A 22544-nucleotide genomic window follows, 5' to 3' on the forward strand; every position below is an offset into this window, starting at 1 on the left:
AATTAAAAATATAAATAACTTAAACAGTCAAAAATCCCAATGTACATAAGCGGTGTAAATAACTTAAACATCAAAACTTCGGTGAGTTCACCGAATATGCTACTTCACGAACTCGGCAGAGTTCACCGAATATGCTACTTCACCGAACTCTATAGAGTTCACCGAACTCTAACAGAGTTCAAAACTCTGATAGAGTTCGGTGAACTCTGACAGAGTTCAAAACTTTGATAGACTTCAAAACTCAGACAGAGTTCACCGAATATGCTAGTTCACGAACTTCCGACGAAGTTCAAAAACTCGATAAATTCAAAACTTCGGCGTGAGAGTTCACGAATATGCTAGTTCACCGAACTCGACAGAGTTCAAAACTCGAAAAGAGTTCAAAACTCGATAGAGTTCACCCGAACTCTCGGCCGAGTTCAAAACACGATAGAATTCAAAACTCGGCCGAGTTCACGAATATGCTAGTTCACCGAACTCGACAGAGTTCAAAACTCTGACAGAGTTCACCGAATATGCTAGTTCACCGAACTCTGACAAAGTTCAAAACTCTGAAAGAGTTCAAAACTCTGATAGAGTTCACCGAACTCTGACAGAGTTCACCGAATATGCTACTTCACCGAACTCTAACAGAGTTCAAAACTCTGACAGATACGGCATGAAGAATATTTTTTTCGGCAATTTAGGATTTTGATTGCATATCAGAAAAGGTTTTCCCAGCATAGATATATGATGAATGAAAGTTATCATGCTTATGTTGGTTGTCGTTCTATTAACTTTGGTGGTTGCCCAAAGCAAGCGTATGTCTCTCTTGAACATAGTGGATCCAATGGTCCGACACTCCGACTCTGAATTGTATATATGGTTCTACTTCTTTAGAACCCCGGTTTGCATACGAGAGAAGTCTAGAAGAGGAATCAACTCCAAGGGTACCTCTACCATGTTGTATGCTTCTTTGCTTAGGCACCAATCAAATGTGCCACATTTGCTACCATATAAAGCATATAGGTAGATTGGCTGCAGCTTTTCTTTTTTCCTCATCGGCTGCTAATGTTCCTCAAAATCTTAGTTATTACTTACTACTCACGGTTTTCACTATTGCAATTTGATGGACAAATACTCGTCAAAAAATCATCTATCCGGCTTAGTATACTCAGCGGGGAAAAAAATGGTTACTCCGGCTCCTCAAAAACAGACAAGTCCGAGTCGTGCTTACAAGTTTACAAGGACTAAAATACTACAAAGATACAACACACTTTTTACGAACCAATTGATACAATGTACATCAAGTAACTAACCAATTTATACAAATACGATTTCAGGCCAAAGTAGAGAATAAAATGTGTTAATGGAAGCATACCTTAATTGGAACTTCGAGAGTGAAGTTTAGAGAGCTCGGTGGTGGATTAATGGCGATGGAAATATGTAATTACTATAGTCGATCCCTCTTTTTTTTTTTGCTAGATCTGTTTTTAGGTGGTTGTTAATGGCGATGGAATTGGGTTACGATAAAGTCGATCCCTCTTTTTTTTTGTTAGATCGGTTTTTTTTTTTTTTCTTTTTTGAGAAGATGATGAGGAAAATACGTTTTTACCCTCATTGAGATCTTCAGATCTTGAGGGCGAGATCCGACGGCTCAAATGAAGAGTGAGATAAGAGTGTCACTATAAGAGTGGCACTCTAGACAAACCGATATATATATATATATATATATAATAGTTTTTACAGTGGTAAAATGAATTATTCAAAGCAAATAAAATTTTAATTAATATTAATTTTCAGATCGAATATTATCCGATATCCGATTCGGATAATTTTTTTAATATCCATTGGATTCGGATATTTTGAATCTAGTATATAACATCTAGTACATTTGGAAGTTAATATTCATTAAATTTAGGTAATGGTATTAACATCTATTTAGGTAATGGTAATTTAGGTAAATTTAGGTAATGGTATTACATTTGGATGTCTAACCCTAAAATAATTGGGAATATCTAGTATATAACATCTATTATTTTTTTAATTTGTAATGGTATCAAAATGTGAGATTCCTCGATATTCCCAATTTAGGGTTTAGGGTTAGACATATCGATATTTCAATATTTCAATTATTTTGATATCTCGACATTCGAAATTGAGTTTTCATTTCAACCAATTATTTCAATATTTCAACACAATTTTGATATTTCGACCAATTATTCAATAATTTAATACTATTTCAATATTTTGCCCAATTGTTTTTATGAAATTTCGAAATCAATTTATTCTCTTTTTAGGTTGATTTGAATTTCCCTCTCAAAATCAAACTCAAAACTCATTTTCAACTTTTTTGCTTCCCCCTCAAATTCAAACTGAAATTCAAACCCAAATTTTAGCCCTTTTTATACTCTCTTTCTTTCCCCACCCTCAAACCTACTTCTCTTTAAACATTTATTCTCCATTCCTAATATAGAAACTTACAAAAACTCAAAACTATGGGAGGTGGTGAGCATGAAAATTCACCCAATCCACACACTAGCAAGGTAATTTGTTTGACTTATCTTCTCTACTTCAATTGTTTTCTTTAAGTTGGGTATATGTCCAACTATTTTATTTTTGTTGAATTTAAGTCTAATTTCAGCACATTGAAAGCTTACATTGGAATTGGAAGTGGAAGTTGACAACATATGTCATGGGTTTGGGACAAAAGTTATTGTGAAAGGGAAGGAGAAAAAAGAGGAATCATAGAATGTAGAATGTTGTAATCTTCTCAATCTTATGTTAATTTGATGCTTGGTTAGTACTTTACAAATACAATTTTCAAAGAATCTAACACCAAAAAGTTTGAGCAATTTTCAAAGCAACTAGATACCATTTATTAAATTAGTAATTGGATGCGAAATTGGGTTTTAATATCGGGTGGCCGGTTACATGATATAGATACAATTTTCAACAACCTGAACACCATCATTGTGAGCAAGTTTCAGCAACTAGATACCATTTATGAAATTAAGATACTGAAATTGAGTTTTACAAATACAATTTTCAGCCACTAAAACACCGAAATTTTGAGCAACTAGATACCATTTATCAAATTAGCAACTAGATGCGAAATTGAGTTTTAATTTGATGGCGGTTACCGCTTTACTATTACAATTTTCAGCAACCCGAACACCAAATTTTTGAGCAATTTTCTAAAATTAGGGATACGAAATTGAGTTATAGTGGCGGTTAGTTCTTGTTTTACAAATACAATTTTTAGCAACTGAACACCAAAATTTTCAGCAACTAGATACCATTTATCAAATTAGCAACCTGGATGCGAAATTGAGTTTTAATTTGATGGCGGTTACCGCTTTACTATTACAATTTTCAGCAACTGAACACCAAACTTTTGAACAATTTTCTAAAATTAGGGATACCGAAATTGAGTTATAGTAACTGGTTACTGCTTTACAAATACAATTTTCAGCAACTGAACACCAAAATTTTCAGCAACTAGATACCATTTATCAAATTAGCAACTGGATACCGAAATTGAGTTTTAATTTCGGTAACTAGTTACCGCTTTACTATTACAATTTTCAGCAATTGAATACCAAACTTTTGAGCAATTTTCTTAAATTAGAGATACCGAAATTGAGTTCTAGTAACTGGTTACCGCTTTACAAATACAATTTTCAACAACTGAACACCAAAATTTTGAGCAATTTTCAGCAACTAGATACTATTTATCAAATTAGCAACTGGATACCGAAATTGAGTTTTAATTTCGGTAACTAGTTACCGTTTTACTATTACAATTTTCAGCAACTAGATACCAACATTTTTCGGCAACTAAACACCAACATTTTGAGCAATTGTCAGCAACTAGATACCACTTTACTATGCTTTGAACAGTAAATGCAATGTCTTCAATTTAGAATCCCATATGGTGTGGTGGTACCTTTGTCTTTCCCTATGACAAACAATCCAAGAAATGAGCGCACACCACTTAATGGTTGTATTTTATGGCTAGAGTGCATAAAATAAATGTTAAAGTTATAAGGAAGAAAACTGACGTTAAATTATGGAAATGCTAAAATCTACATTTTCAACTAGAGCCATACATCACAAGATCAAGACGTAGTAACTTACAAACTCATGTAAGACCAAATAAGCATAAACCATGGGACATAGCTTACTCCAAAACATCAATAGATAGTCCAAACTTTATGCAGAAAAAGGTAAAACCCTTATCACACCAAGACCATTAAGTTCATATCCATTAAAAGTATAGTAAAGATGACATTTTGAAAATGGGCATGTATGGTATCGTATGTTTCTTATGACCGAGACTGGGATGTAAAATGACTTCTAGACTCGAGCACAGTCACACCTGCTTCAGCAAAAAGTCTATCTTTTTTCCTTCTCCACAAGATCTGCTAACAACTTCTGAAAATCTTCTCTCTGCACACATATATTCTCATATTTGAGTTATAACCATTAAAACTATTAAAAACATAACAGAAATGGATACAATGGTAAAAGCTTCACCTGAGCTGCTATAAGAGATTTTCTGGTGATTACCTGAAAACAAACAAACATAGGTACAAGTAAGTTGCCATACAAAAAAACAGCATCGGGTAGTTTGCTACGTCATTGTCAGTCTAAAACACAAGTGAAAATGCAAAAAAGTTCCTTTGGCTAATGGGATATAGAGTTAGCATAATCCCAATGTCTAGGATAAGCACTACCACCACAAATAATCTTTACATCGATAATGCTACCACCGCTCACATACAAGTAATAACTGGAAAATTTCATCAATCCACATATGAGCCCCCACGTGCAATTTTGTTCAATTCATAAGAACAAGAAACACCCAAAGCATGACCACAACCTATTTTAATCAGGAGATCTAATTCAATTACAATCCCCAACAACTTACACACATGACCATAATGAATATAATCCATATTACATTAAAAATTCTAACTTGAATCTTTTTCTTCACTGACGTATTTAACAATGATACTGAAGGGTATCCAAAATAGTGAGTATCTTCTAATGTGATGTTCTATCATATCTTTAATATGGTTCTCCTATTTTTTCTGTTTTCAATACTAAGATTCCAACACAATCAAATCTATCTTTAATTTTTTTGTTTTAATGTGATGTTTATAGGTTGCAGCAGAAGAGATTAGAAACAAGAGGATGAAAGGGGATTGAAGAGGAGTCAAAAATAACAAAACAAAACAACAAAGAATAAGGTAGCATTAGTAACAATAATAATAAAACCAACAACAAAGAAACTGAGATTCAGGTAAAGGAGAAATTAAAGGCTTACGGAGACAAGTCAGATTACATTCATGTTCGAGTGTAGGTGGGTAGGCCACCTTGCTTGACCATAGTCTTCTTTGAAAGAGTGAGAAGGGAAAAGATAAGTGAGAGGATGAAATATCTTCAAGACTTAGTTCCAGGGTGCAACAAGTTTATTGGTAAGGCGGCCAGAATGCTGGATGAAATCATCAATTATGTTCAATCTTTTCAAAGACAAGTAGAGGTAGAAGATCATCTAATTAACTTGTTATGTCATATTCAAGTACGTATAATTGCATTTCTTCTTGTGAAGTAGTTGAGCAATTGGGTTTATTCACTTTGAAATGCAGTTCCTGTCAATGAAGCTTGCTACTGTTAATCCTAGACTCGACTTTAACATCGAAAGTTTGTTCACAAAAAAGGTAAAGACCTATATAAGTACTTAATCGCAATTAGAATTCCATTTTTGGTTTGTCAAAATACTATAAAATGATTCAGAGATCCTATTAATTTTCTACTAAATCTATGCTATTGCAATCAACTTCAAAATTTTAACATAAAGTGACCAATCAACTTCAAAAAACATCAGCAACGGAAAATCAAAATAACCCCATTTCGTCATCAATACAGACAAATTAAACTTCAACAATTCCGCCTATTGGAACCAAATCTCAAGCACTAAACAAAATACACAAAATTCCTAACGTTTTGGAGATGTGTAAGAATCAAACTTGTTAAAAATAACAGATAAGGTATCGAAATTAGCCGGATTCTCCACAAAGAATTTAAGGTCAACAACTCTTTTAGCAGTTCCAAATCTAACAATAGGTGCTCTAGTTATTCCATCTTTCAACAAAACAATACTAGTCCCACCCGAAGCGTAAATCGCTTTACATCCCCTAAAGAAATGAGAGGAGGCGGCAGGGGTAGCTGGGAGGAGGAGAGAAGATAAAGTCTCAAAGGTTTACACTGTTACTGTTAGTAACCTATGAAAATAGTACTAATAAACCAGAATACAAAGTCACCCGATTTCAAGAGCATGCCCCTCTAATTTTTTAGTGAACCGGCTGAGTTATTCCTAACTAAAACCAGTTTTCGGGTTGGAGAGTGCCCTCTTAGGAACTGGAGCGTGTATTTAACAGGACCCCCAGCAGAAATTACTTATTTTTTGAGACCCCGTTATAAGTTTTATCCATATAGGTTCTGATCGCCAGTTCATACTAGATCCAGTTGTTTCATTTTATTGGAATTGAGAGAATAACCCAAATTAATTTGACTTTCTTTATTTTTTTTTATTCCCAAAATAACTCTCATCAACTAACACTATTATTATCATGTGAACCATTAGGAGTAATTCATCGAATCAGTTAGATAAAAAATATATATATATATATCTTCATATGATCCCACTATGGATATCTACATCCATATAGATACTTTTACTTTTCATTTCACCACCTCAAACATCATTATTTTGTACAGATGCAACTTTAGCATGCACACAAAAAAAAATGTTTATTGCATTGTGTGTAATTCGTGTTTATTGTTCATTTCACTATTTTTTTGTTCCACTTGGTAATTATAACGGATACATGTATGAGTGATCGAGTTGACAACTACGGATAAACACCCATCTTTAGAATAATGATTAACAAGCTATATTATAGATTTGATGAATAAGAGCTTTTTTTTTTAAATGACAACGAAGAAGCTAGATATATAGACTAATGGAGGGAAGACTTTGCACTGGATAAAGAAGTTGCTACCAACAAATGAAGTTGTTACTGTTGCCAACAACTCGCCAACAATAGCAACTATTAACAAATGATCAGATGGAATATGCCATACACACTTTAGCACGGGCATACACACTTATTTTCTAGTTTATTCCAACCAACATGTCATATATCCACCTCATCAGCCTCCGCAGCCACCACCACATCCGCCTCCGCAGCCGCCACCACCACATCCGCCTCCGTAGCCACCCCCACCACCCCCACGACGACGACGTTTGTGATGCTTATCTGGAACATGAGCTTCACGGCCACATGCCAAGATAACCATTGATATTATTGAGATAGATGCAACAATCATGCAAAGCAAAAGCAATGCCCCTAGAACTTGAGACAAAGAATTCTCACCACCTCTAATACTAATTACATGAAGAATCCTAGCCATCTGTACTTTGGTTAACGATGTCTGGCCATAGCCAGTTAGGTATATATATAAGCTTAATTGTCTTCTTTTATTTATTGAAACACGTCAAGGTCAGTTTTCCATGAAATTCCATTCACCGACTTTGAACTTTTCATCTAGTTGAATTTGGCTAGCTGATGCCTGATTGAGTGTTAAACAAAGAAACAATCAAGGCCCGTCTTTGCTCCGTTGCTCCTATGAATTTGAGTTGACTTGAGCTTATCCATAATCCATTTGCAATACAAACTATACATAATAAATGCAAAAATGACAAAGTTTTTAAATAGAGTACGTGGGGTATAATGCCGATTTTTTTTAATGTCCATTCTAATCTAAACGATTGCAGGGTATGTACGCTTCCAAAATCCATAGTTCCATGTTAAGTATCTCGGTTAATATTTGGGTGTCAGTTTTAGACTTTTAGTAACAATGCAAGTAACGAAGTCTGGACCACCACCATTGATCGGTTTAAACTTCTCTCTAAAGGTGTCGCGCCTTCCTATTGTTAAGTGTCTGCTGCTAATCTCGGGTTATGTCTCGAGTTCATTACTTGGAAATTAGAATTCAAAAACATGTAATATTGTCCATAAATTCCTGATTGATTGTGTGTGTGTTTTTTTTTATTGATTTGAACTAAAGTTAAACTTGATCTGTACACGTACTGCAGTTCAATTTTTAACTAGTTCAGTGTACTGTTAGTACATGGTACATCCCCATGGAGTTTTGGATTTAGATATCTCCAAATTTACCATATGGTTTAGAAAGCTATTTCCAATTTAATACCCATTACGGCTTAGAAGCTGGTATTGGTTTTAGAAACTATTGCCGGCCACATGTCCATGTATTGTATTTCAAGCTAGAAGTTCGACACAAGTTCAATTGTGAGATTTGTGAGAGATAATTTTTCCATTTAAGTTACCTTGGGAAGTAGAAATATGTTAACAATACCTAATTAGTAGTTTAGTTTTAGCAAACCTTATCAAAATCTTAATACAATATATAAAGTTTAATTTGTAAGAATCTGATAGTAGTTTAGTTTTAGCAAACCTTATCAAAATCTTAATACAATATATAAAGTTTAATTTGTAAGAATCTGACGGGGATGTAGCTAAAATCATTGGAGTTAGTGCTCTAGCATTAAGTCTAAAATCATTGGAGTTAGTGCTCTAGTATTAAGTCCGACGGAGTTGCCGTGGCCGTGAACGTATTTGAGGTTCGACTCCTCGCATCTTAAGCAGTTAAAATTGGTTTTTGAAAGTAATCGGTCGAAGAGCGATATGCAATTAATCATTGAATCGGTGATTAATTGCCGATTTAATCGGTTTGATTAGTTATATATATATATATATACATTCAAAATTATACCTTGAAAAAATAAAATGTTAAAATGTCAAGTAGGTCCATAATTTAAAAAAAAAAAAACAAAGGCCTTCGGCCGGCTTGATAATAGCCCATGCATTTCGACCCAAACATTGGTTTTGGAATTTGTTCAGAAGGTCCCGAGGATTTTCATACAATTAGAAAGAAAAAAGAAATATCACCCATTGATTCTCTGCCCAATCAAGACACGTGTTAAAAACTCTCTTACCATCTGATTCATTATTAAACCCTTTCTACACCATTCCAAAGAGGTTAGGGTTTTATAAGATGCCAAATAAGATTATCAATAAAAAAAAATCTTCAGTCTCGCAAGTCGCAACTCACTCTCTTATCTACTATTTGCCCACCACTTATTTCTCTCAAACGGTTTCGAATGGCGAAATCATCTTTGGGTCGTTTGTCTAGGATGTTGGTTTCACAAGCATTGATTAGGTCGTCATCGAACCTTTGTTTCTCTGTTCCTAAAACTCACCACGTGCGCAACTCTGTGGTTCTTCAAGACCCAGAGAAAAATCAAACCATGCCAGAACTTGTTGGTTCAGATAATATCGGCCGAGAAATCTGAGTTCTCGGTCGATATGACCGAAAAAATCGTCGACAACTGAGAAATCGGAAAAAAACTTATCGCTCTAACCCCGATTAATCAGCGATTTAATCCGATATCAACTGCTTAGAATCAGAATTGGGTGATATGGTTTACCAATTCTTCAATGCCATACCGTCTTCCTGAAGAATCTTGCCGGAGCAAATGATTATGGTTCTCACTGTCGCTAATTAAGTTATCCATCCGCCTATAAACACGGTGAGAGGAGCATCTTCAAGCCAACCCTGTAAGGCTGTAACAGTACCTCATTCTAGCTTCTGTCTTTACAATTCATTGTTTTCATGTTCAAATGCATATCACCTAATTACTGCACAAGTAAGAATCATCATTCAAATCTGGAAAGCCAGTGCATGCCATTCAAGCAAGTTCTCTAAGATAATTTAACATGGCGGTTTCTGTTTTCTACTGTTACAGGACCAGGTTTAACTCACTTTGGAGCAGCATTTGGAGAAAAATATCACCGCTCGAATCAATAAAGCTAATAAACAAAATTTTACACAGCCTTTAATTACAAACAGATACCCAGCCGACAAGAAGACCACTGAACTGACCTCCATTCCTGATTTCTTGCTTAAATCAACCATCCAACCAACATAAATATAACAAAAGTAAGAAGAAAAACTTCAAGACATGGATGTTACTCGGACAGAATTGTCAGCAGATCCAGTCAAGAAGATAGGTAGAGTTGGATGCCAATCTACTGTTGTTATGGCTGCACTATGTGGAAGGGTTTTCCAGCCCTTTGAATGATCACGAACCTGACCAGAATTGAATATATTGGATGCATGAATTAGGAGAAATATACGTGGTCCACTTAATTGGATGAAAAAGATAGATTCCCCAACTCTTAATGTTTGGTCCACTTAATTGGATGACAGAAATCCATCCCAAATATTCCAAACTAAGCATAAAAAACAATCGAAACCACAGTTTACCTGATATATGGGTGATCTAACAGAACCAGATGATACAAGTAGTCTCCTCCCAGTTGAATCAAATGCCATTTCATGTCTGCAACATCTTGCATTCTCATAGTTACAAAACCTATAAAATGAAACAAATGCTGGGGTTAGGTCTCTTGCAATTTTGATGGCTGTATTGGATGGTATATGAATCAAACAGTGTTGGTATGTCCCAACCACTCTTAAGTTAGCATACAGTTTATTATGCTATAATATGTGGTGTAAAGCGTATACTAGAAGAACTCCCTTCCAGAAAATGGAACCTACATGCACATCTCACTGTACACCCGTAATACACTGACCCCACTGATTATCAAGTAAGGGCACGTACACTGGGTTTGCCGTTTACCCTTGATAAGTAAGCAAAGCCATCTGGATTTCGTTTGTGTTCATGTTTGCGATTTCTGATGTGAATTTGGCAGGTCGTCTCCTTTCCTACAAAATTTCCCTAATAATCGTGTTGGATAACCTGGTGTGCTATACCCCATTATTTGCAAACCTTCATATAAATGGTACTATTCACACATGAGTCCCACTAACAAGATCTTAGATCCCCCATCATTTCTTTTACATTTTCCATAGCACATACACCCTTTAAAAGAAAAAATAGCAGAGGCCACTTGGATATTATTAGTGCTATATACTGTGCGCATTAGAAGATACATGGAGAGGGATATGCACATAACCTGCTGCAATCTCTTGACCAAATAATTTGACCTTGATTCTGTAGGCTCCACTCGAAAATCTGCAAGCACAAACACTCTTCATCTTAAGCTGAACTTCTATGACATAATAACCCATGGATACATAAAAGAAACTTAATATAAGAATAGAATTAGTCCCAGTTAGTAGAAAAATTTCGGAGTTCAGATTAAATTGAGTATTAGAATATGAGAAGTACTTGCCTTTCCATCAGAACCTAAACTGAAAATGCTCGTCTCATCATGACCGAAAAGAACAGAACTTATAGCAGAATCATGGGCTGGCCAACCTGTAATTTGTAGGCCCGCAGACATGTCTTCGGCTAGTTAAGAAAATTTTGTAGATATGTATACATGCGTAACTAGAACTTCGATTATTTTTAAGCCACCAAATTAACAATAACCTAGTTATACACTTATACAAGGATACCAAAAATGTGAATCATTCCGTCAGTTGCAGCAGCTGCCAATATCTTCCCATTGTGATTGAAACTGAGTGAAGTAATAGCTGGTGGATCTTCACCAAGAGGAAGGACTGTCTTCAAAAAAACAGATTAAACTTCATTATTATTTGAGTGTTCTAATTCAAAATTGTCTAATCTAGATATTCAAAAAACTGAAAAAAAGTTTCAATTATGCAAGAAAAAAAAATGAAAGAAACATAGGAGGAAAGAAGTTCTTAGGCAATAAAAAACGTACCATAGGTTTCCATGTCTTCATGTTCCAAACAGTTAATGAAGCATATTTCAAGTTATCAAGATTGCTCGAGCCATTCCTACAAGAGTAATTACATCTGAAAAGTTTGTTCAAAGCAAGGAGGAAAGATAAAGGAGTACTAAACGTAATTATTCACTGCATCTTCGTTTTTGGTCAGTAGTTCACTATAGTACAGACAATGTAATTTTGTATGTCATGAGGATCAGAGGATGCAAATATGGATATGTATCCTATACGTCAGTATGAGCAATATTGCTTGAAAATTCCTTGGCCTGCAAGAGGGTTAATGGGAAAAATCAGAATTCCCTTCCTGCATGTCACATTTCTTAATTTTTAGAGCATCCAACTCAAAACCAAAAGGCGAAAGTGGAGAGCCCCAGGAGCTTATATATACTATACTGCAAGGCATTAAACATCTCACATGGGACTCTACTAAATGTCTCAAGACGCCCCTTGGTGTGGTGTTATTTGAGCCTAAGACGTGGACAACATAGTTGTCTGACGTGGAAGAAACATGATGTTTGGGCCATATACAATATCCTGCTCTGATACCATCTTAAACATTGGCATCCAACTCAAAACCAATTGGCAATGAGTGAAGAGGCCCAGAAACTTATATATTGCACTACAAGGCTTTAAACATCCCATGTGGGACAACCTAAACGTCTCAACAATAGTATTACCAATCAATTACAACGGAAGTTAAATTTCTCCCCACTAATATGCTGAACACAACACAAAATTTTTCATTAAATTTCTAATATCTCGAACCAAAATAGTTGCAGGTTGTTGTCAAAGGCATTCCTAAGGCAGCCTATGGTGTTAGTAAAGAATCCTAACGCCTCGCCTTGTCTCAAACATAAATATATCGACACTACATATTTTCAAAAAGAACTTAAACAACTTACTTAACATCGAAGTTCTAATCCCTTGAACAAGAAACAAGCTCTTTTTATGTAGCAAGCACATATGACACTAATGAAATAAAGAAGACTGGATGAGTAAATGCAGTATAATGATTACTAATTCATTCGAGGCAATATAGAACACTTTCTCACAGGTGTATGTTCGTGAAGTTGATGAAAAGCTCTTCAAAGGTAGGCTTTCTAGATGCATCTCTAATGAAAATACCTTCAGAAGTGTTCGAGTTTTTGCTTACAGCCAGTGGTTCTATTTGGATAGCTACAACTTTACCCATTAAATCCCTATGCTGTGATCTGATCATGTTGATTCTTTAATATATAGAGATCATAGGTTGTACCCATCAAAGGGTTGTGGATACTCCCAATCAGCATATCAGCTGAACAATCTTGCCATCCCTCAGAATTACCAACAAGAGTGGGACTTACGAAAGTACACAACAGCTCACAGACTGTTACATTTTCTTTTCCATTTTTAAATTACTGTTACATTTGATCCATCTTACAGGAATGAATGAATTCAATAAAAAAGAAAAGGCTACTAATTAAACAAGTATAGTGTTCTCAAGAATAAGAAATAAGATGCCAAGCAGTTACCCTCTAGAAGCAGCAGCAGAGACAAAAATCGGTTCTACAGGGCTGCACTTAAGATCCAAGACACTATATAAAAAAACATGTGTCAGGACTCAGGAGAGGGTCAAATGGAATATACTAATACAGCGGACCATGAACAACGGGTTTTGGACAAGGACCTTAGAAATGCTTGAGTTGTGTTAAGATCACAAACAACTCTCTTTGCATCAACATTCCATGCTTTAATGCCACCATTAGCTGTGCCTATGAGAAGCTATTGTCAAGAGCAGTGAGGAAAGTTGATATAGAGCACTTGCTGCCCCAACTGTTCAAGCATCAAAGTTCGAAGCATCACAACATCAAATAGTTACGTTAACCTACCAATCGATCGGATTTACACTCCCAGTCAAGTGACAAAATCTCAGCCCCACAATAAATTGCTGCATTTCTAGAGGTTGGTGTTGATGAGTCATACGTCCATATCCTTCATGAACAAATTCAGTTAACAAATGAGTTCTTAACCGCAATGTAATAATCTACAAAGTAAACATACAGTTTCTGTATTGAGGAACAATGTGTGGGCGCTTGGAGTATTCAATAACAACAGAGTTTCTCTCCCTCACTAGATGAACATGGATTTCTCACAAACGACCAACATAACTATTGGTCCCACAGAATCCAATGAGCAGAATAATTTAGTAAAGTAGGTAACAGTAATGGTAATTTTCTAGTCAAGTTGATACTGGTAATTTAGCCTTTCTTCAAACTGTCCAGATCAATGAACACATGCAAATGCCAGAAACCAATATCACTACATTAATGTTCAAGGAAGTCAATTAAGTTCTTTAATGCTATTTAAAGAAATTCTTACTTTTATGTATACCTGACTGTCCCGTCCATAGAAGCACTTGCAATATTGCTTCCAGATGCAGAAAAGCGGCACCGACTAATTGGACTGGTGTGGCCTAGAAATGTTTCCTGAAAGAGAAGGAACTTATGAAATAGCACATCTGGATTTGAATAAACCTAATGCTACACAGACACGCCATATTGTTAAAAAATAATCCGTGTCGGACACGTCTCAAACACATATTGCTTGTGATATACCTCGACTTTTGATATGTCTCCATGTCAGACACTTTGTATCCGTGTCAAAAACGGACACACGTATCCGTGTCAATGTAACTTAGGAATAAACATAGCAGTAGATGGCAACATTGGTAGAGCTAAATAGTGAGGCTAAAACGCAGAAGAACTGGAGTTGAATTCAGTAATATAATAAAGTATTCCTTGATAAGCAATACCTGGAAATCGACTTTAACTTCTGGAAATTCTTCTTCTCTTCGCACTTCACTGTCTTCGACTGCATTAAACCATCAATTAGAAAAAGTAAATGTAGCAGGTTTATACATAAAGCTAGTATGCATTGTATAGCACAAAGATATCAAGTTTATACAGTCTCTCTTTTCTTCTGTTCTTTTTTTACTCTATGGTGGGGCGTGCATGTGTGTGTTTTGGGGAACCATGTAAATCAATAATATAATAAAGAGAAAGCACATCTTCACCAGTGGGCATGGCATAGAGACAACAATTCAAACACCACCAAATATGCAGAAAAGTACCTCTAGGACTCGGCAGCAAAAATATAGCTGCTAAGCATTATAATAGAAGAAATTGCATACACTCCAAACCTAAATACCAATGACACGGGACAATTTTCAATGTTCGACATCAATATAAGATGTCCAACACGAAAACTTTACATCGCTGTGCATTATTGTTCAAAATATTAAATAAGTTTGATTTTATTACTATACTTATTTTGTTCATAAATATTTTTCTTCATATTTTATAGGATTTGAAGAACTCCAATCTTCAGTACACCTCATCTTTTAAAAATCAATTTCCACACCCAACTTAAAGTTTCAAATAGCAGACGTACTTACAATTGGTCATTCTGTGCAACATGAGTGTTGGTATCTGACACGTTACACATGATTTCTTTTTATGCCATGCTGATATTACATAGGCCAAAGCAGCACAAATGAACAAATTAAATAAACAGCTGTTAACCTGAATAATAGTCATCTCGAAACATTTGATAGTTATCCGTACTTCCACTGCCTACAGCAGAAAGCTTTGCCGAAGAAGTTGAATCGTCTTCTGACTGGGACAGAGTTGATCCAGTTGAAGGCTTAGCAGAACCATTTACATTTACATTGTCTTCCTGAGTCTGTCGTCCTTCTGCCAAACTTGAAGTGAGATGAGAAAGACCACCTCCACAGATGCTCTTCCCTGGAGTACCTCTTAGACTATCTGTAGAGCTGCTTTTTAGGAGCATATTTGCTTCTATTGCTGGATTATTGCTGCATGAAAGGAATGTAAAAATATTAAATATAACCATGCATTAATTATATGTAAAAACCTACAATCTCCTATAACTAAATCTGGATATACTTGCCTCCTCAACTGACGTATCTGAGCCTCCTTTTTCTCTAATAAAGCTTGGAGTTGTGACAGCCTAATATTGAGTTGCTTAACGTCTTTCTTGAGACGCTTAACAGTATTCTTCTCAGTACCGATCTTCAACAGGGAAGGGATGCGTGGGATTGGTAAAGGAAATTCATTGAGACTCAAGAGTGAGGACTAGTGCAATTTTATTTCTTTATTTTTGAAAATTATCTACTTGAAATATGCTTAATGTCTTTCTTGAGATGCTTAAATTGTTTTTCTTACTTCTCATTGCCAGTCTTGAATAAGCAACAGTGCATAGAATGGTTACGGGACTGCTTCTAGAACTCAATTGTCATAAACGGTGCAGAATATAAATTGCAGTTAAAACACGCCCACTTTATCTAAGTTTATGGTAATTCATAAGAAATGGGATATTATTGGAGCTCCATTCTTTCTACAAAGAGCATACTGAAGCATATTTGGGGACATAAAAGTCCAATCCGTAACAAGTAGTATCTACATACCACTAATTGTTACAAGTACATTGTTCAACCACTAGAAACCATTAATTTTTTCTTGATTTTTGAATGGAGTGCACCTTGAACCTCGATAAATTAACTTTTAACCCTACCCTCCAGCAAACTATAATACTATAATTTAATCTAAGATTTAGTGATTCACTCACGTTAAAAGGTACTATCATTCCTACAACAAACTAAATGGATTGAACAAACATATCTAATTTAAACTCAAAAGAAAGCGCTAAAAGCAGTAACATATTTAAGGATATGAGTACCATTGAAAATTTCACTCAAAAAATTTCTGAACGAAAGACGTAAGCCGTCAAACCACTCCTTAGAAAAGAAAATACGGAACTGAGGATCTAGACTTGGATTCTTCAGATACGGAATGGCTGCATTGTGAAGGTATAACTTTCATTAGAAAAGTGTTTCATGAAACAAAAAGAATAACAATGAGCGCGAAAAAAAGGGACATACAGACCGAACCATGGAACCCAATCCTGGCCTCTTTGCAGCAAATCATTGCCACTTGTTCCCAAAAACTCCACAACTTTATCTTTCCTTCCTGATTGTATTGCTTGAATAATATAGTACCGCAAAATAGAAGCCTCCAATTTTGACATTGAAGAAACAAGTACTGCTTCAGTGCTTGCAGAAACGTACTGCTTGAAAAAACTCAGTAGAGCAACTAATCTGTCTGCTTGAAATTTGGGCACGTATACCAAGAACACTAAGTCTAATATCTTATCCACATCAAATCCTTTACCAATATCAGTAGACAGCTCTGTCTGATACGCTTGCAGAGTGTTTGTAAAGCCTCTAAAAACAAGAAACTCTCTTACAAGCTCCTCTGCATACACCATATTCTCCATTCTGTAGGCAAGTCACATACTTTCAGGCTCATATATTCCAAGGATAATAAAAACAAAGAAGAATTGATCTTTTGATCCTAATTCCATACAAATGTCACACAGCGATTGCATCATAATGATCCTACCCACAAAAGTTAGGTCGTATTAAATTGCATTGGGTAGTTTTCATACGTAAAGTAAATCTCATTTTGCATCAATTTTTTTTTTCAAAAAGTAGTACATGTCCTATTAGAACTAACATTTCACAGGAGAATTCTCCCATGCCACTCGCTACAAGCATTCTCTCATTTTGTAATCTTAAAACAAGTCATTATAATTAAGAATTATTTTGATTCCTAATCCTGTAATCCACCATTGCCTATTTCAATATTAACCTAAAACTCAATATTACTATTGATTCAAATTAAATCAGATTCAAATATAAATTATATTAATATAATATAAATATATATATATATAATACCTGAAATTTAGGTTGAAATTCTTCACTAATTCGATTGGATCGAACAATATTTCCTCATAATAGAGTGAACTAACTTTTTTTTTTTTTTTCGTTCTTGTAATAATAACAAGAAGAAATAAATGTTTTGGCGCTTTTAGCTTATATACACACAACGTGATTTGCACGTGCTGGATTCTTGATTTGTTAAGAATACTATATTTTAGTAATTAATAAATGGAATTTTATTATGATATTGGTTTCTTAGTTATTTGATTTTGATTTGGTACTATTCATTTTCATCAGTATTAAGTACACATCAAATGCAACAAAGGTTAGATAACCATATATAGAGAGAATGTACTAATATGTGTAGTGCGTGCATTCAGACTTTAATTTGTATACAAGAGAAAATAGACTTATATAAGAGAACACTATCAACACTACGCATATGAATTACGAAAGTATATACAAATCAAGGCATCAAGTTTCATAAACAACAATGCAGGCCTACTCTAACGGTTTTGCTAGAGTCTTCAAATGTTTATTGGTGCTCGTTGCACTCTGTGAGTGTTCAAGTGTTTATGGAAAAGTACATGTACGCTTAAGAAACGAGATTCGCCCCGGTGTAGGGTTAAACTTCCGTGTTCAATCAGGGGACGATGATCTTGGTTACCATACAATCTCTTACGGTGAAGAATATGAATTTAAATTTACTGCCAACCTTTTGGGTACAACACTCTTCTTTTGCTCGGCGAATTGGTGGGACAGTAGTGCCAAAGTTAGAATTCAAGGAAGCTTTGACATATACAAGAATAGTAAAGATCGACATATTTGCTGGGAAAACTGCACTCGTCTTGCAAGGCCTGATGGTGTATATGGAAACTATTATGGTGATGTCGCAGATCTATATATGATGTATGAATGGCCAAGGCAGATATACCCGAATCAACAAAATCAAACTATAGCTTCAAAGAAATTTGTAGCACTAAAGGGTAGCATAAACTGATCTTATTTAGTTGGATCAAGTCATGTTTCTTAATATTTCTGTCATATCTATATTATTTTCTTTTGAATATTAAACCTTTTTGGCATTCTAGTGCACACAAAACCTACAGTTGAGCATCAACTCAATCGCAATATTGTCTCAGGGATATTATGCTTCGTTTGGCTATAGCAGATTTACACATATAACTCCATTTTTTCTTAAACTCATTGTTTGCTCCGTAATTCAGAGTACAAACTTAAATCAACAATCAACTGTCACGATTTTCAAGTTATATCAAATCTGGTGAAAAGTTCTTTTCATTGTATAGTCCAGTTGTCAATAAACATAGATCACTAGAAATCGTAACCCGTGATCAAAGACTCAAAATTCAGAAGAGAGAAATCGGCTATAACGTTTTGGTTGGTATAATGATAGTATATCCAATTTTGCTCAATCAAAGCCCAAACATCACACAAAAACTCCTGAAATAATTTTCCACCATAGAGTATTGCTAAATATTCAGTATGACATTCAAACAAACGATATGCATAGAACACCATCTGAGTCAATCGCCTCGAATCGTCGTCATTGCCATCATAAAGTTTCATTTCGGTTGACCAACCAAGCTCACCCCGAGGGAAAAACAAAGAATAATGTAGGGGTAGATAAGCGGGATCACATTCATCAATCTATAATGAAAAATGATATCTCTTGTGCTTCTGATTTCAGTTCCAATCCCCGGTATAACAACTGCAATTTCATTGGTTGAAGGAAGATTGTATCGCCGTCGGTTAGTCGATGTGTTATAATGGAGATAAGCTGCCACGTCATTTTCCTCAGCTGCGTGAGCACTCAATATATCATATGCTTGACGAAATTTTTCAGCAAATCTATTACAATCTGACAGTGTACTCTGAATGACATCTAAAACATCACGTCTCAATTCTGGATTTCAGTGATGACACACATCAAGGGCACTGGCTGGGTCATAAACATAGAGCTGAGCATAAGTCGGATCTTTCTCAGGTTCTGGTAGTAACGATCTAATTTGATGGCGTAATTCACCATGAACGGTGAATGGAATAGGACCGCTACCGCTGAATATTCGGTCATCCGGTTGACAACCGAGACTGGTAAATGCATTAGCCAAATTATATTGACGAAGATGTTGTCTAAATGACTTGGCTTTGGCATCACTACCATCATATAGATCTTGAATCGCAGGAGGCAATGGACTAAGTAGAGGAAGACTGACTTTTCCTTGTTCGCAACACATCCTGAAAAAGGGTCTTTTCATTGATGTATTTGCTAGCCTTTCATATTTACAATGCAAAGCTTTACAAAAGGAGCATTCCACATCCATCTTTCCAAGATAATGGCGGACATTGTTGTGCATATTAGCAGGTTTTGCCATATTGACACTAGCAGTAAGAGGCTGAAAATAATCATCCACATCCATTTCGCTTTGGGTGTCACTAACAATGGCTAGGAATGGAAATATTTTTGACTAAAAACAATGTTATAGAAAACACACAAAGAAATGAACCTTGCATATGGGAAGACATAGACACAAGTATATTTTGAAAGCCTGCTTCTAAGTTCCTTCTTGTTCGCTTGCTGCTTCTACCACTTATGAGCTCTCTTTCTCTTCTATTGCGTTGGGCCAACTTGCGCCGAGAAGGCTGAGAGGGTGTAAAAGCATTGGTCGGACTAACATTAAGAGTGGATTGTGGAGGAGTAACTACAACCTCATTTTGCACAGGAGGTGATTGGAGTTGATGGCCTTCATTTCCTTATTTTTCCAAAACCTGCATTTTATATTTGATAAAACATAACCATCAGAAGGCAGTAAACAACCACCGCATATAATGAACGTATATATGTTACATACCTTAGCAAGGGTAGCAAGCACATGGTTAATGATCCGTTGTTTATGCTCACGTACTTAATTTATATAATCCAATTCTCTTTGCTGCATGATGCAAATACATGAAAAGCCGCATAAAAAATTAAATGAGAACGTTGTCAAATTAACAAAAGAGTTTTTCTTTGTTACAAAATTTAAAAGTTTGAAATCATGTAAGAATCAAACATAACCAAACTGTGAAAAGGGAACTTCAAATACCTGAACAGATGTTGTAGGTTCATTGGTAGATTTAGGTGGTGCATCGACAACAGAAACATCAAATGCATTTGCAGGTGGTGCCTTATCTATTGCTGATAATCAAACATTGATAAGGAAATTACAGCAAATAAATGAAAGTGGTATACAACTATGATCAGGAACAACTATTAAGGGAAGTTCAGAGTCGTGCAAAATGTAACCATGTCACCAGTACCTCCAATTAGAGTTATCGACTTTTGTATAATTAAAATATAAAGAGTTCCGATCCACTGGAACTTCTACCAAAGCTACACGCATGTACTATAATATAGTGTGCATAGCAAAAGGGTCTAAAAGCATAAAAGAGGCAAAAAAAGAAAGTGCAAGAATTGAATAATGGCAATGTTCGTCTCGCAAAAGAAACAAAAACAGCATATATAGTCTAAAAAAATTGCTTCCCTTTTGCCCATATACAACTTAGCATTTTTCAGAACACGGATTGCAAGAGGTACACAATGGAACACTTCAACATTGCAATCCAAATGATAAATTATAGAAAAAGTTTGTCTCGCAAAAGAAACAAAAACAGTCTAGTCTAAAAACATTGCTTCCTTTCTTCGCGGGAAATCGAGTTTTCTAGTATTAGATCGGTACAATTATCTCCAACATTGGCTTTCTAATCTGACGGGTCATAACTTTTTGGTTCATGCAGTTATTATTATGCTGGGACAACAGAGTATGATAAAATGTACAATGCAGTATGAACTAAATTCGTCCCTGACTAATAAGACTCCCATTAGCCTTTAGGCACACAAATTAAGATTTTACGCTAGGACAAATAAACTTCCTCAGCTGACGTTCAAAGTTTATTACAGTATGAGCTATTCGATAAGTTAATACTACTTGCAGCTTATAGGTGTGAGAATGGATAGTGTATACAGAGCATGTCAAAATTTTAAGCTAGAGAGAGAGGACATATATCTGTAATGAAAAAGTCAGGTATATATATATTTCTTTTCCAGTTCATAATGGGCTAGGAATGGAAATATTTTTTACTGAAAACAATGCTATAGAAAACACACAAAGAAATGAAACTTACGTATGGGAAGACATGGACACATGTATATTTTGATGGCCTGCTTCTAAGTTCCTTCTTATTTGCTTGTTGCTTCTACCACTTATGAGCTCTCTTTCTCTTCTATTGCGTTGGGCCAACTTGCGCAGAGAAGGCTGAGAGGGTGTAAAAGCATTGGTCGGACTAACATTAAGAGTGGATTATGGAGGAGTAACTACGTACAACCTCATTTTGCACAGGAGGTGATTGGACTTAATGGCCTTCATTTCTTTGTTTTTCCAAAACCTTCATTTTATATTTGATAAAACATAACCATCAGAAGGCAGTAAACAACCACCGCATATAATGAACGTATATATGTTACATACCTTAGCAAGGGTAGCAAGCACATGGTCAATGATCCGTTGTTTATGCTCACGTACTCGAGTTATATAATCCAATTCTCTTTGCTGCATGATGCAAGTACATGAAAAGCCGCATAAAAAAATTAAATGAGAACATTGTCAAATTAACAAAAGAGTTTTTCTTTGTTACAAAATTTAAAAGTTTGAAATCATGTAAGAATCAAACATAACCAAACTGTAAAAAATGAACTTCAAATACCTGAACAGATGTAGTAGGTTCATTGGTAGATTTAGGTGGTGCGTTGACAACAGAAACATTAAATGCACTTGCAGATGGTGCCTTATCCATGGCTGATAATCAAACATTGATAAGGAAATTGCAGCAAATAATTGAAAATGATATACAACTAT

General features: G+C 35.4%; 3 protein-coding genes across 5 annotated transcripts; 1 reads left to right on the forward strand and 2 right to left on the reverse strand.

The window, feature by feature from the left end:
• Nucleotides 1–9770: 9770 nt before the first annotated feature.
• LOC147495178 (uncharacterized) lies at nucleotides 9771–17775 on the reverse strand. Of its 3 annotated transcripts, XM_086563791.1 has the most exons (16): nucleotides 17647–17775; nucleotides 16793–17184; nucleotides 16581–16703; nucleotides 15798–15939; nucleotides 15410–15702; nucleotides 14641–14699; nucleotides 14220–14314; nucleotides 13718–13820; nucleotides 13516–13610; nucleotides 13361–13423; nucleotides 11826–11901; nucleotides 11557–11665; nucleotides 11331–11443; nucleotides 11112–11170; nucleotides 10399–10507; nucleotides 9771–10221 (listed from the first exon to the last, which is right to left on the reverse strand). In XM_086563791.1, exons 2-16 carry the CDS (start codon nucleotides 17181–17183, stop codon nucleotides 10087–10089), a joined length of 1965 nt encoding a protein of 654 aa, XP_086419917.1. In that variant the 5' UTR covers nucleotide 17184; nucleotides 17647–17775; the 3' UTR covers nucleotides 9771–10086. The 3 variants fall into 3 exon arrangements, with proteins under 3 accessions (XP_086419917.1, XP_086419919.1, XP_086419918.1); XM_086563793.1 differs by lacking the exon at nucleotides 17647–17775 and having other exon boundaries at nucleotides 16789–16969; XM_086563792.1 differs by lacking the exons at nucleotides 13361–13423; nucleotides 13516–13610; nucleotides 13718–13820.
• Nucleotides 17776–18124: 349 nt separating this feature from the next.
• LOC147495179 (S-protein homolog 24-like) lies at nucleotides 18125–18631 on the forward strand. The gene has a single exon (XM_086568325.1). The coding sequence runs from the start codon at nucleotides 18125–18127 to the stop codon at nucleotides 18629–18631; it is 507 nt and encodes a 168-aa protein (XP_086424451.1).
• Nucleotides 18632–19562: 931 nt separating this feature from the next.
• On the reverse strand, nucleotides 19563–20069 carry LOC147495180 (uncharacterized). Its single transcript, XM_086568326.1, has one exon. It carries the CDS (start codon nucleotides 20067–20069, stop codon nucleotides 19563–19565), a length of 507 nt encoding a protein of 168 aa, XP_086424452.1.
• Between the last annotated feature and the right edge of the window lie 2475 nt (nucleotides 20070–22544).

Source organism: Coptis chinensis, chromosome 6 (genome assembly GCF_015680905.1).
Source record: "Coptis chinensis isolate HL-2020 chromosome 6, ASM1568090v1, whole genome shotgun sequence".
Taxonomy (NCBI): domain Eukaryota; kingdom Viridiplantae; phylum Streptophyta; class Magnoliopsida; order Ranunculales; family Ranunculaceae; genus Coptis; species Coptis chinensis.